This window comes from Homalodisca vitripennis, chromosome 8, assembly GCF_021130785.1.
Source record: "Homalodisca vitripennis isolate AUS2020 chromosome 8, UT_GWSS_2.1, whole genome shotgun sequence".
Classification (NCBI taxonomy): Eukaryota; Metazoa; Arthropoda; class Insecta; order Hemiptera; family Cicadellidae; genus Homalodisca; species Homalodisca vitripennis.
The window spans coordinates 13,887,267-13,899,694 of NC_060214.1; the positions used below are offsets into that span (position 1 = coordinate 13,887,267).

The 12,428-nt window shown below is 36.6% G+C and overlaps 1 protein-coding gene across 1 annotated transcript in view; it reads right to left on the reverse strand.

The window, feature by feature from the left end:
* LOC124367324 (MICAL-like protein 1) overlaps positions 1-11,628 on the reverse strand; it is a 53,204-nt gene extending 41,576 nt beyond the window's left edge. The window contains exons 1-2 of the mRNA XM_046824054.1: positions 11,480-11,628; positions 913-1,079 (exon numbers count right to left, since the gene is read on the reverse strand). Of these exons, the coding sequence (XP_046680010.1) occupies positions 913-1,064 (152 nt within the window). The 5' untranslated portion in view covers positions 1,065-1,079; positions 11,480-11,628. The remainder of the gene's footprint in view (positions 1-912; positions 1,080-11,479) is intronic.
* Positions 11,629-12,428: the final 800 nt, after the last annotated feature.

The window sequence follows — 12,428 nt, forward strand, 5'->3', positions numbered from 1 at the left end:
AAACCGAGTTTTACTCTCCTACACCTTTCTTCCCGATGCCCAGTTCAAGATTGTAGTCGAATCTTTTAAAAAGTTCCCATATACATCAAATTCTTGTCTAGACAAAAGGCTTTCCTAGTTACGCTTAAGCTTCTTCTTTTGTTTTTGCTGGACCCAAGTAAATAAATCCGCCAGTAACACAAACCTCAGTCATCGATAACTCATCCACATTCTGACTTGTTACTTTTATTTCTGTTAAAGAATTAATGGGTTTCAAGATTTATTTCATTTAAGAGGACTGTACTGGCGACAATCTTAATTATCTCTTTAACGCCATTGTTACATTTCAATTTTTTACCACCCTTACTTTTAGTTGTACGATCATGGAAGATGTCTCATTTTCAAGGTAAGATTATTACGTATCTAAGCAATTTTTACCATTTTAGATATTTTAATTGGTTATTCAAAAAACAAATCTTACACGGTTTTGATTTGTCATTTTTTAAGAGAATCCAATCCCCTTTAAAGCCTTATTCTGCCCGTCCTCGTGGGCCACTGGCCTGTGTGAGGATCTAACCAAACAGAATAAGGGGGAGAGTCGATACAGTACAAGGTCGATGGTACTGATAAAAAGTGCAAGGGCTACAAACAGGATTCCAACCTGCGCTGTCTTTAACTCAGACCCAAAGCCCGGCACTCCCAAAATATATAAATATCTAAAAAATATAAATTATAAAAGGCAAACTGATACTCTATTGCATGCGGATTAATTACATCTTCAAAATAAGAAATCGCTCATAATTTTGACTGCAGGAAAACTGGTTTGTTGCCATTGTGGAGAACGCAGATTGTAATTTTTCTCTAGCCCTTCCAAGTTCACAAGTCCCTGAGTAAATGGATGGCTACAAGGAACTCAAGGAATGAAATACTCACATGAGGTCGGGTCTGAAGTGGTGGATGAGTGCACAGAACGCCAGCCCGTCTCTCCAGGAGGTGGTCATGTTCTCCACCTTGACCCCAGGGTAACCGTCTGTCACTCTCTTACACCATAGCTCCAGTGCTTTCATCCCTCTCTTCTCACCCATCGTGATCTTCTCGTTCTGAAACACACAAACTCTGTTATAAATCTGCCAACATAGCATATTCTCTAAATCTAATCCAATTTTTCTTATTTGCTTAAACGCACATTTTAGTGTTTTGGACTTCTCACGCAACCAAAGCACAGTTCTACAAAGAATGTTCTAGACTTATAAGGAGAAGTCCTGCAATTATTTCGTATAGCAATTTTATTAAAGACTACCTATGTTTAAAATTAAAGGCTATTAAATCCAGGGAGAACATTTAACTATAGGGCAAACCTTCTTAGATCTGCAGGGAAAGGCAATGACATTTTGAATTAACAGGAGTAGTAGGAATTTCATCAGAATGTTGAAAAATAATACAAATTAAGTGGACCATTTAAAAATGCTTATTTTACAATTCCCTTAAAGTTTACGTAAATCACGTTAAGGTACTGTGTCTTAACAACTTGTAACAAAGCGAGGCAAGACTCGAATTCTGTTTTTTAAACGTCGGCGTCTGCATCGAATGAACAGGTTAGATAAGGAATAGAAACCTACATGGTAGATGTCAACTCTGCGGAAGGATCTAGGTTTCTGGGTGGGCCTGGCCGAAAGAGAGTTGATCTTTTCAATGAATCCCAGGCTGTACAGCGCTTCTCCGGTATAACAGAAGAGCTTACCCTCATGACCCACTTGCGACCCGTTTCCTGCACCCCTCCTTCTACGGTAAACGTATGAAAGCATGGGAACTTGAAGAAGTCCTACTTGACTAAATGCAAGATAAAAAGCTCTCATTTTCCCAATGACTACTGCGAAGCTTACGATTACGGAGAGTTGTACTTGATCAATTATGAAGAAGTTCAAGAAGACCACCTTGTATAGATCAAACCGCATAGCTAGGTCAAAAGTCCTCTAGATGTCTTAAGCAATTACACATTATGTATCAATTGGAACCGGACCCAGCCACACACAAGATTTCATCGGACCATCAATTAGTGATAACAGGAGATCATTAATCTCACAATTGACGTGGTACCGGCGGTATGTTATTCAAAGATCTTATCGCGTTCTCTCGCACATTCAAGATTGCAAATCACACGTTACTACAATATTGTTTGACAGGCAAATTGAATCAACATTCCATTCTGAATAGATCGATTCAAATTGTTGACGTAAAGCGTGAACAAGACTGGTCCCAGGATAGACCTCTGAGGGACTCCATGAAATATTTTTTTAATTTTTTTCAAAAGGAGACCTTGGAGAACTGCTGAAGACGATACTCTGCTTTCTTTATTTAGTTTCCTTTGGAATAAACGGTGACAACATAAAGAACATGAACTCTTGTACTCTCCAACAAATTCATTACAGGATTATTCTTTCGAGGTTAAGAGGTGTAATAATCTATTTTACGATTTTTATTGAAAGATCCTTCCATACTCCGAAGATACTCGTATATAGTATTCTGCGTGTATACAGTAGTAGTAAAGAATGAACCATCTCGATCGCCATGACTAAAAATTATATTTTGAGCGTTAGTCCTGGCCTGTAAAAAGTGCTCATTCATTGATTTGCCTTTTTAACTAGTATTGCCATAATATTTCCACAAAAGATTAGCTAACTTTAAAATAACGAGACCGTTATAGGGTGCGTCATAAAGCAAGATACACGTGTAAGGGCGAAGGGACACGTTTTTACATAAGCTGCTGAGCGGTACTTAGCCGAAGGGTTGTTATCCTAGCCCTTCCAGCTAATGAGTGCAGCAAGCTGGAGGGTGCGAAGAAAACCTACAAGAACTTTGGTCCCCGTACCGGATTACCTAGGACATCAACCCCATTCTTACAACTGATCCACTACACGTGTACGTTCTGCTTGTATATACAGCTGTAGTGGTCTGTCCCTTTTCTATAGATCCTATCCCCAACTGATGATACTTAAAAACACAACATCTAGAACTCAATGATTCAATGTATTCTATTGACACATTCAAAATTTAAATTTATAAGTACTTTATACCTCTATTAGAATAGTTCGTAAGAGCTTAAGGACAGGAAAAGTTAGGGAGTAGAGTAAGGGTTTCCCATTTTGATGACGAGTTGCTGGTGGCATGACCAAGGAATATTCCCATTGGAAATTCCAGTCTAAATGGGAACTAATTAAAAATTTCAGTTTTTTACTATTCTTGAGTATACGCTCTTATCTGTACGTATTACAATAACCCAAAAAATGAATTTAAAAAAAATAAATTATTCAAATTACAAAACGTATCACAGAAAAGCAAACTAATAATAATGTCAAGAAAACAAAAAAAGGAGTTTAATAAATAATTTAACTTTTCCACAAACTTAGGAGAATGTTATTTATTCTTATTACACGAGGTTTAATTTAATAATGTAGGGGAAATAATAGTTTTTATTAGTAAACATAGTGTTTTAAGTTTTTTAAATTTGTATTTAACATTTTGGAACTTAACATTAATGTGTGAAGTTTCATATATATTTATATTTAATATTTTTAATAAAGAAAAGTTAAAAATATTAAAATTTCCATGGCAAAATGTAGTTAAACATCATACGTAGAATTTTGTTTTTGTAAGCCTTTGATAGATATTTTACGTACTAATTTCCAAGTTACAAGAAAAGTATATAAATAGTCTGTTTAATACCACTGATTACATAATATTTATTGATAACAGTTTTAGCAATACAGCTAACACGTTCCCAGTACGTTGGCGACATTTCTGCAATGGGCAAGTTTATGGGCATATGTGAGTCCAACATTGCTGGCATTGGCAACTGAAGATCTCCACAAAACTCATTGAGTTCTCAGAAATACAGATGAATACTTTGTTTAAGAATACTGAGCGGTACAGATCACACAAGTCTGTTATCAATAAATGATAGTGGGAAAATTCCGCACAGCAGTCATTTACACGTGATCCTGCACAATCAGACTACTTGTGCTCCACGCTTGAGAAAACGTGCAGATTGTGGTGACTAAATTTCGACACAAGAAATGTATATTGGCCAGCTGGCCATCAGTACAAATTAATCGAGAAAAGGGCCCCTTAGATTTCAGAGCATTTTACTTGAACAGTTGATATTGCCGGTTTCACTCCTTCCACGGTGCGTGTGCCCTGACGTTTCTCTGGGACTTTGCACAATGTGGCAACACAGCGGCTTGCAATCTTGTCCCGCCTCGCCTGTCAGATATATCCCATCTAGCGATGTCACACTATTAGAGAAAACCGCTAAATCGATGTATTTTACTACATTTGAAATATGGAAAGAAATAAAGTTATCTTTGAAAAAATTAAAAACTAATGTTTTTGACAGACAAGAATGTAGCCAGGTAAACATTTGTAGGGAGGGAGGGTCCAGACAACTGATATTTTCCCGTTGGGGACACACCCCGGAGTAAGGCCCCATATTGTTCCTTAAAAGATCTTGACCCGTTTTTGTATTTTTATTCTTTACTATTTATAATTTTAAAATTTTGGGAGGAGGGCCTCTTGGCTACGTCCATGTTGATAGATCCTCTTTCAATAATCAATTCACTTGGGGAGTCCAAGAAAAGACAGACCCACACTAGACAGTCTCCCCCACCTGACGAAGAGGATAGATTCCAATCCTCGAAACGTTGTGTTATAGAATTTGTAACATATAACGATGGCAAATGTCCGAAATCGTGTTATGCTCTTAAACCTCCCCTCGTCAATAGCAAACTTTAAACAAAAAAATACTTTTATTGCTTCAATTCATTTTCTAATTATGAAATAAAAACAATGTCAAACCTTAAAAATGTGCGGTGCCCGAAACAATCAAAGGTTAGCTGTTCAAAAGTGAATATTTTCAGCCATTCCTAGAAACTAGAGGTTGTCGGTGATGTACTGCGGCCAAGCAGACGCCAAACTGTATCGATGCAACTCCTCCATCTCGTTTGGCGCCCGACCCTGGCGCCATCCATCAACACCGCTCTTGGCTTCCGACATCCATTCGCAACACAGTTCCTGGTACTTTGGACATTTGTGTTGCGGAACTTCCACATTCCTGTGTTGGTTCTACAGTGTACTCCATTTGTCACAGTAAACACGAACGATTTCTCCAGTCATGACAAACTCTTTTGTGAAATATTCTGGCAATATTAGTAAAAAAAGACGAATCAGTGAATGAGCACTTTTTACAGGCCAGGAATAACGCTCAAAATATAATTTTTTGGCGATCGAGATGGTTCATTCTTTACTACTGTATACACGCAGAACACTATATAGCTTCGAAGTATGGAAGGACTCTTTCAATAAAAATCGTAAAATAGATTGTTACACCTCTTAACCTCGAAAGAATAATCCTGTAATGAATTTGTTGGAGAGTACAAGAGTTCATGTTCTTTATGTTGTCACCGTTTATTCCAAAGGAAACTAAATAAAGAAAGCACAGAGTATCGTCTTGATCAGTTCTTCAAGGTCTCCTTTTGAAAAAAATTAAAAAAAAAAAATTAAAAAATATTTATGGAGTCCCTCAGAGGTCTATTCTGGGACCAGTCTTGTTCACGCTTTACGTTAACAATTTGAATCGATCTATTCAGAATGGAATGTTGATTCAATTTGCCTGTCAAACAGATCGATCTGCATCCATCCGACCCTTCATAAAGGGGGGGGGGGAGTCTGACCCCACCGGGAAGTTTAATTTGGGAGGGACGACTTTCAAATTTTATCCCAACGCTCCCAAACACTAAAAAATACGCCTTTTAACAGAAAACTAATATTTTAGGATTTTATCGTGAACAATGTCAGTTATAGCCTATTGTCCAAACAATAAAAAATACGGGTCTTTTGAGTGGACAAAATGGTTGCGAAATGAAATGAAAAATATTTTCAAACTTCATTTTAACATAGGCAAAAGTTGGGGCTACGTGTTTTCGTCGTTATACAACATAAAAGCTGAAACTTATCACCCGGAAATGAGCTAAATTTTAATTTAACTTCCGTTATTGTATCTCTACTGGTTAGTCTGTATGTAAATTTCAAACTCGGGCACCTTAAATTTTTGATCCGACTTTCGCATGAGTTCGCTTTAGACTTCTTCCGTACATCTTGTCTGATGTAGCCCTTCCATAAATCAAAATTTCATGACGTTTCAGCGCATCGGGTTTTACCACACGCAAAATTCCGTCTATACGCGATGAACTATCCAGATTCTTACTCTCGAGATGCAGCGTACGACCTCGGTTTATGTATCACCATAAATACTTTTGAAGCCCCTGAATTTATTACTTCGATTTATCTACCATTACTCGATCAGTCACATCTGGTCGGTTTTTATGGTACGGTATATTTACTATCTTGGTTTATAACCGCTCAACCTACTTGGCTCGTTTTAAACGTTCATCTATTTATTACCTTATCTTGCACTTAGGTTGATTTGTTTTGTTTTATAGACCAATAAATCTATCGTATTACTCCTCTCAATATTCAACCTGTGCGCGGTTTTGCTCAACTATTCTATGTTCACCTCTGCACAATCTTCATTTATCGCTCGACTTTTTGTAACTTCATTTAAGACCTACTATCTCGTTTTTTTTCTTTTACGATGTATAAATTACCACGGTTTATAGGATACCTAATTTGTAATGCGATTACTCCGCTTTTACTTAACGATTTATTTATTACCGTACTCTATAATTATTGTTTCGGTTTATACTTTGATCTATTTAATACCTGACTGGTTTAATAGACTCCGGGCAGGTCAGAATGAACGCAAACTATTTGACTGCACAATACGTGTGGCGCGCACAAGAGAAGGCGGAAGACTGGGGAGAAAACACTGTCCAGCGTCGGTTTGTCCGGGCTTGTGCAGTGCGTTGACATAAGGTCACTTACACACCCTGTAACTTCGATATGGACCGAATTTGGCACGAATTTACCTCGTACATCAGTTATATATAAAACGGTCCATTTGGTTTTCACCGCGACCTTGCCGGCAGTAAACTGAGATAAAGTACAGCCTTGTCGTTTACGGCAAACAAATATTAACATAGCCACGAAACAAACACAGATATCAGGCTATCTCCAGGCTAAATAATTGTTTCGTAATAAAATATTCACATCAATTCAATTGTTAAGATTTTCATTAAAACGATAAAATTGTATTGAAGTATGTTTAATCTATATAAACTTGTGGAAAGAAATAAGAGGGAGCAAATATTTGCAAATTTGCGTTTTCAATCTGTACATAGAAATCTAATACGGACTGAAGGGGGAAAGTAATAGTGTTTGTTGTTAGTGGGATAATTACAATTAACTGGACTACGTGAAAGAAGCAAAACCATACGATTTTATTCCGCAAATACATTCTGTATGTTCCCCAAACATATTCCCTATATAAATACAGGAGCTTTAACAAGAGAGCTCATTATTTGGAAACAGTACTTCTCTACTGTTAACCAAATGAATGTTTGTTGTGCGAAAAAAAAACTCGATCCCATTAAACTGGACGTTGGCTAACGGATTGATTGGGTAATAAAACCGTCCATTGCCATCCCCAACAGGGGTCCACGATCAACCCCAGCTGCTGCCGGCCCTTCCCCTCCCAGAATTAAAAACAACACAAAAGACATCTCAACCCTATTTCATTTATTCTATCCAACAAGCCGTGTATAGAAAACTCGCTATGTTAATTTCACAGTGACGTTTCTAAAACTCTGCTGGATGAAATCCTCAAGGGCTTGAAATCCTCAGACAACACTTATTATCAGAAGAGTTGCTAAGGGACCACAAGTTTGAATATTAGACTGATCGTATATTAATAATTTTGAAACATTATCCTAACGCAATATTCGAAGAAGGGACGTCCGTATTGCAACCTAAGTACAACCCCAAAACCGAATCTGTCTTATTCGATTTTTAATACGGCTACTGCACTAACAACTACAATCGAATTTAACGATTACCTTGCGATTAACTAAACGACACAAATGAATACCGAAGGACTCTACGGAACTTACCGACAATCTTTACCGACTGTAATGTTTTTTTCGGATAGTGATTTACCCTGACTAGAACCGAGCTGCCCTTAAATTCCAAAATCCACAAAGTTCTTCCTTGGACCAAAAGGAACCTAGTCCTTACCGAACTGACAAATGTTTTTCCCAGATTAGTGATTTTCCCTAACTGGGAAATTGCTGCTTTTTCATTCCAAAATCCATAAAGATCTTCTTTGGACCAAAAGGAACCTAGTCCTTACCGAACTGACAAATGTTTTTCCCAGATTAGTGATTTTCCCTAACTGGGAAATTGCTGCCTTTTGATTCCAAAATCAATAAAGTTCTTTCTTGGACCAAAAGGAACCTAGTCCTTACCGAACTGACAAATTTTGTTCCCAGATTAGTGATTTTCCCTAACTGGGAAATTGCTGTCTTTTGATTCCAAAATCCATAAAGTTCTTCCTTAGACCAAGAGGAGCCTAGTCCTTATCGAATCGACTGTACTTTTTTCCCAGATTAATGGCCTAACCGGGATGGAACTTTGCTCATTTTCACCAAAATCAGTAAAGTACTTCTTTGGACCAAGAGGAACGTATGTACCAAATGTCTAGAGGTTTTCTACCGTAAGATGCATCATACATGGATAGATTCCAAGAAGGACCTGAGGGATGCTTAAAAACAAAGTAAAACTTTTAATGCTTACATAGTTTAAATATGCAGCAATTGTTATGGGATGGATACTTTAGTTTCCAATAAGTCAGACAGAGTGTTCAAGAAAACAAATTAATTAACAGTCCACTTAAAGTAACTAGCCCTAAAATTGATTTGAGACTAAAACAGTTACGTTGCGCAAATTATTCGAAGTACCTATGTTATAACATGAACTCGCCATACTGTTAATTAACCTATTATTTTTACATAAGACAGATGTGGTAAAACGCCCTTCAGTTTTCGCCATAAGAACAATGATAAGCCTCGTGTAGTATTTCGTAATATTATGAGATATGTCTCATTTTAAGACATAATCATACGCATCATTACTTAAGGGTATCCAATATTTTGAAAGAATATTCATAAAAAATCTCAAAATTTATAGAATTATTAAACAAGTATACAATTTACATAATAAAACATTGAAAAGCATTTGGATGCATACTAATTATATCTTAAAATTATACACTATGAGTAAATTAGTGTGTAAAAAAAAAACAAAACTTAAACAAAAACATGATACAGATTACTCGAGTAAAGTAAATTTACAGAAATCCCAGAGACACCCATTACTGACATGTTACGTTACACAAATGGGTAGATAAAGGTATCAACTTGTACCACTTGGTGTACAAACGTAATTAAACAGCACGAAAGCACCGGCTTGGTGCGGGCAAACCGCTATACACGTTATCCTGAATAAAATCAAAAGCACCGGTTTAATGCCCGTGGGAAGAGTACGGCATTGCTGCCAACCTTGCGGCATGTGTGGCATAATATGTACTCTCATTACAGTGTATGTGTGTGCAACTCGCAGTACAGTTTCTGCTGTTTAATAGACTGGACAAGACATCGAGGAGTAAAACTGCGCCTACCTTTTACTCCCCACTATCCGGTCGAAGTAAGAACCTGTTGTAGTAAAATTATGACCTTGAATTTTTTTCCCAATGAGAACAATATTAAATACGTTCTTATCTTTAGTCGTAGAAAGATGTGTCTCATTCTATATATATATATAATTAATTAGTACACATCCAAATGAAGCTTTTCATCAGCTTTTTTCGTTATTTTTATGGGTTATTCAGGAAAAATAAAAAATTTAATGTCCTTCATGGTTCAAGTATTTAAAAAAGTATACACTAAAAAAACAAACTAAAACATTTGCAGCGTGTTAATTGTAATTTTTTAAATGAGAATTCTCCCACAATGCTACGACTAAAATTAAGGGCGCTTCAACCATTTTCTCATTTGGGAAAACTCAAGATCATTTTACTATAGTCAGCTTAAAAAAGCTGAAAATTTACGCACAGAAATGGTGTCATAAAACAATAAGTGTCTCACTATTACCTACTAAACTAATACATTTAGTGTAGAACCTAGTCAATATTGTTAACTATTGACACACATTCTTTATTTTGTAATCAAACATGGTTCGATTCTTTCCGACTCCATAACAAATAATAATGTTGTCAAATCTACAGCAAATACATAATATATATGTGACAACAACATATTATATCAATTCTTTGTTTGAAGTTTATTTTTGAAGATGGAAGGATTGAGAAGGAAACAGGATTTTCTAGACATTTGCCATCGTTCAGTGATACAAAAAATCAGTAACACTACCTTTCGAGATCTGCAATCTGATCTCTTCTTCAGGTAAATAACTAACCTAACACATAATTAAAATAAACAAATCATACCAGAGCGTTGTGACACGCGTAAGTCAGGAATAACAACCACGATGTCGTGTGTCAACTTCAATAACTCTAAAACATGCACTTAATAAATGTTCTGGTATGATTTGTTTATTTTAACCTAGTTTGTAATTATTTGTCAGGTTAGTTGTGAACCTGAAGAAGAGATCAGATGGCTGATATCGAAACGTAGTATTACTGATTGTATTGTATCACTGAACGATGGCAAATGTCCGGAAAATCCTGTTTCAAACACCTTTGATAACCCTTAAATTAGGTCGAGGAACCCACTTATCAAAAATCCCACAAATCCAACCTACCACAACAATAATCCATTTTATAATTAATTATGATAATTTCAAGCTATTTATTTACAGTACACTTAGTCAACTTCCCCAAAACAAATTACATTGACAAGCCACTATGTAAATGAGAAACTGCATATAACCAACCTGTAGTATCAACTTGTGTGTATTGTTTTTAAATTTTACACTAATTTCGATGCTGACGATACAATTAAAATAAAAGTGGACTACTCGTTAAATAAATGCTTATATTTACGATATTCAACCACTCACTATTTCAATACTTCCAGGTAGTATTGGAACAAATCTATTCTTAAAATGTAGAATTGGAACATATCTACTTTAAACGGTAGAATTGGAAAAAATCTACTTTTAAAAGGTAGAATTGGAAGAAATATATTTTTAAAAAGGTAGAATTGGATGAAATATGCTTTTAAAAGGTAAAACTGGAACAAATTTATTTTTAAATTGTAGAATTGGAACAAATATTTTTTTTAAAGGTAGAATGGGAACAGATCTAAATTTTGTAAAGGCACGTTTTGTAATCGCAGTGGTAAATACAAAGTTCCGACTGCTACTTACGACGAAGAGACTTTTTCACAGGCTGTTGCAACGTCGGTTAATACACGATGTGGACGTCTCAGAATTTCCCAGCAGGAATAAACGAGTGGTGACAAATTAAAACCAAAAACGAGGAGGTCGGTCTACAAGTCCAAAACACCATCTGGCCGACTGTAAACAAACTGACCTGTCAGACGTGTGAACACTGCGAGTATCCAGGGGGATCCTTGAGGAGCGGCGGCTTGGTCACTGCGTATGTGGGACACGGCACTAACTGAGAGTTGAGTAGGGACGGCAGGACCACCGCGGGAGCCCCCCCCCTCCTGCCCCACCGCTGGAGATGGTGGGGGCAGTGGGGGGAGGGGCGCGGTCACCACAGAGCGGAGCGGACCTCCATTCACATCCACACGGAGGAGCAGAGGGCGAGCGGAGCGAACGAGGGAGATAAGATCGGAAGCAAAGCGGCAATGATAAACATGACCGAGGATTTAGTAAGAAGAATTAGTGTAGTATTTGAAAGAATAAAAGAACATACTGATAGAAAACGATTACAAAAACTGGATTTACTGTTCATCAAAAGCACTGAACCTTTCTTAATAATACCCTTGCAAATTAATTAATAACAAAGACAGATTTAGTTCGGCTTGAATTTTAAAAACAACATAAGCATGGCCGAGGATTTAGTAAGAAGAATTAGTGTAGTATTTGAAAGAAGAAAAGGACATACTGATGGAAAACAACAACAAAAACTGGGTTGACTGTTGAGCAAAAGCAAAATCAAAAAGCGCTGAACTTATCTTAAATGCCCTTACAATTAATAAGCAACAGAGATTTTGTTCGTCTCGAATCGACTGTTCAGCAAAAGCAAGGAAACCTATCTTAAGTACCCTTACAATTAATAAGCAAGAGAGATTTAGTTCGGCTCGAGTTTAAAAACAACAGTAATCTATGAAATTAAAGTAGCAATGGTATAAAAATATCTTTCGGTAATAATTTATATTATAGCATTTCAAATAGATACCAATACCCTACAGTATTGGTATCTATACCATTTTTTGTCTAGCAAGAACAATTTTCCTTATGTGCTGCGTGGATGACATTGTAATCGTTATTATTCACGCCCTAAGAATCATCAT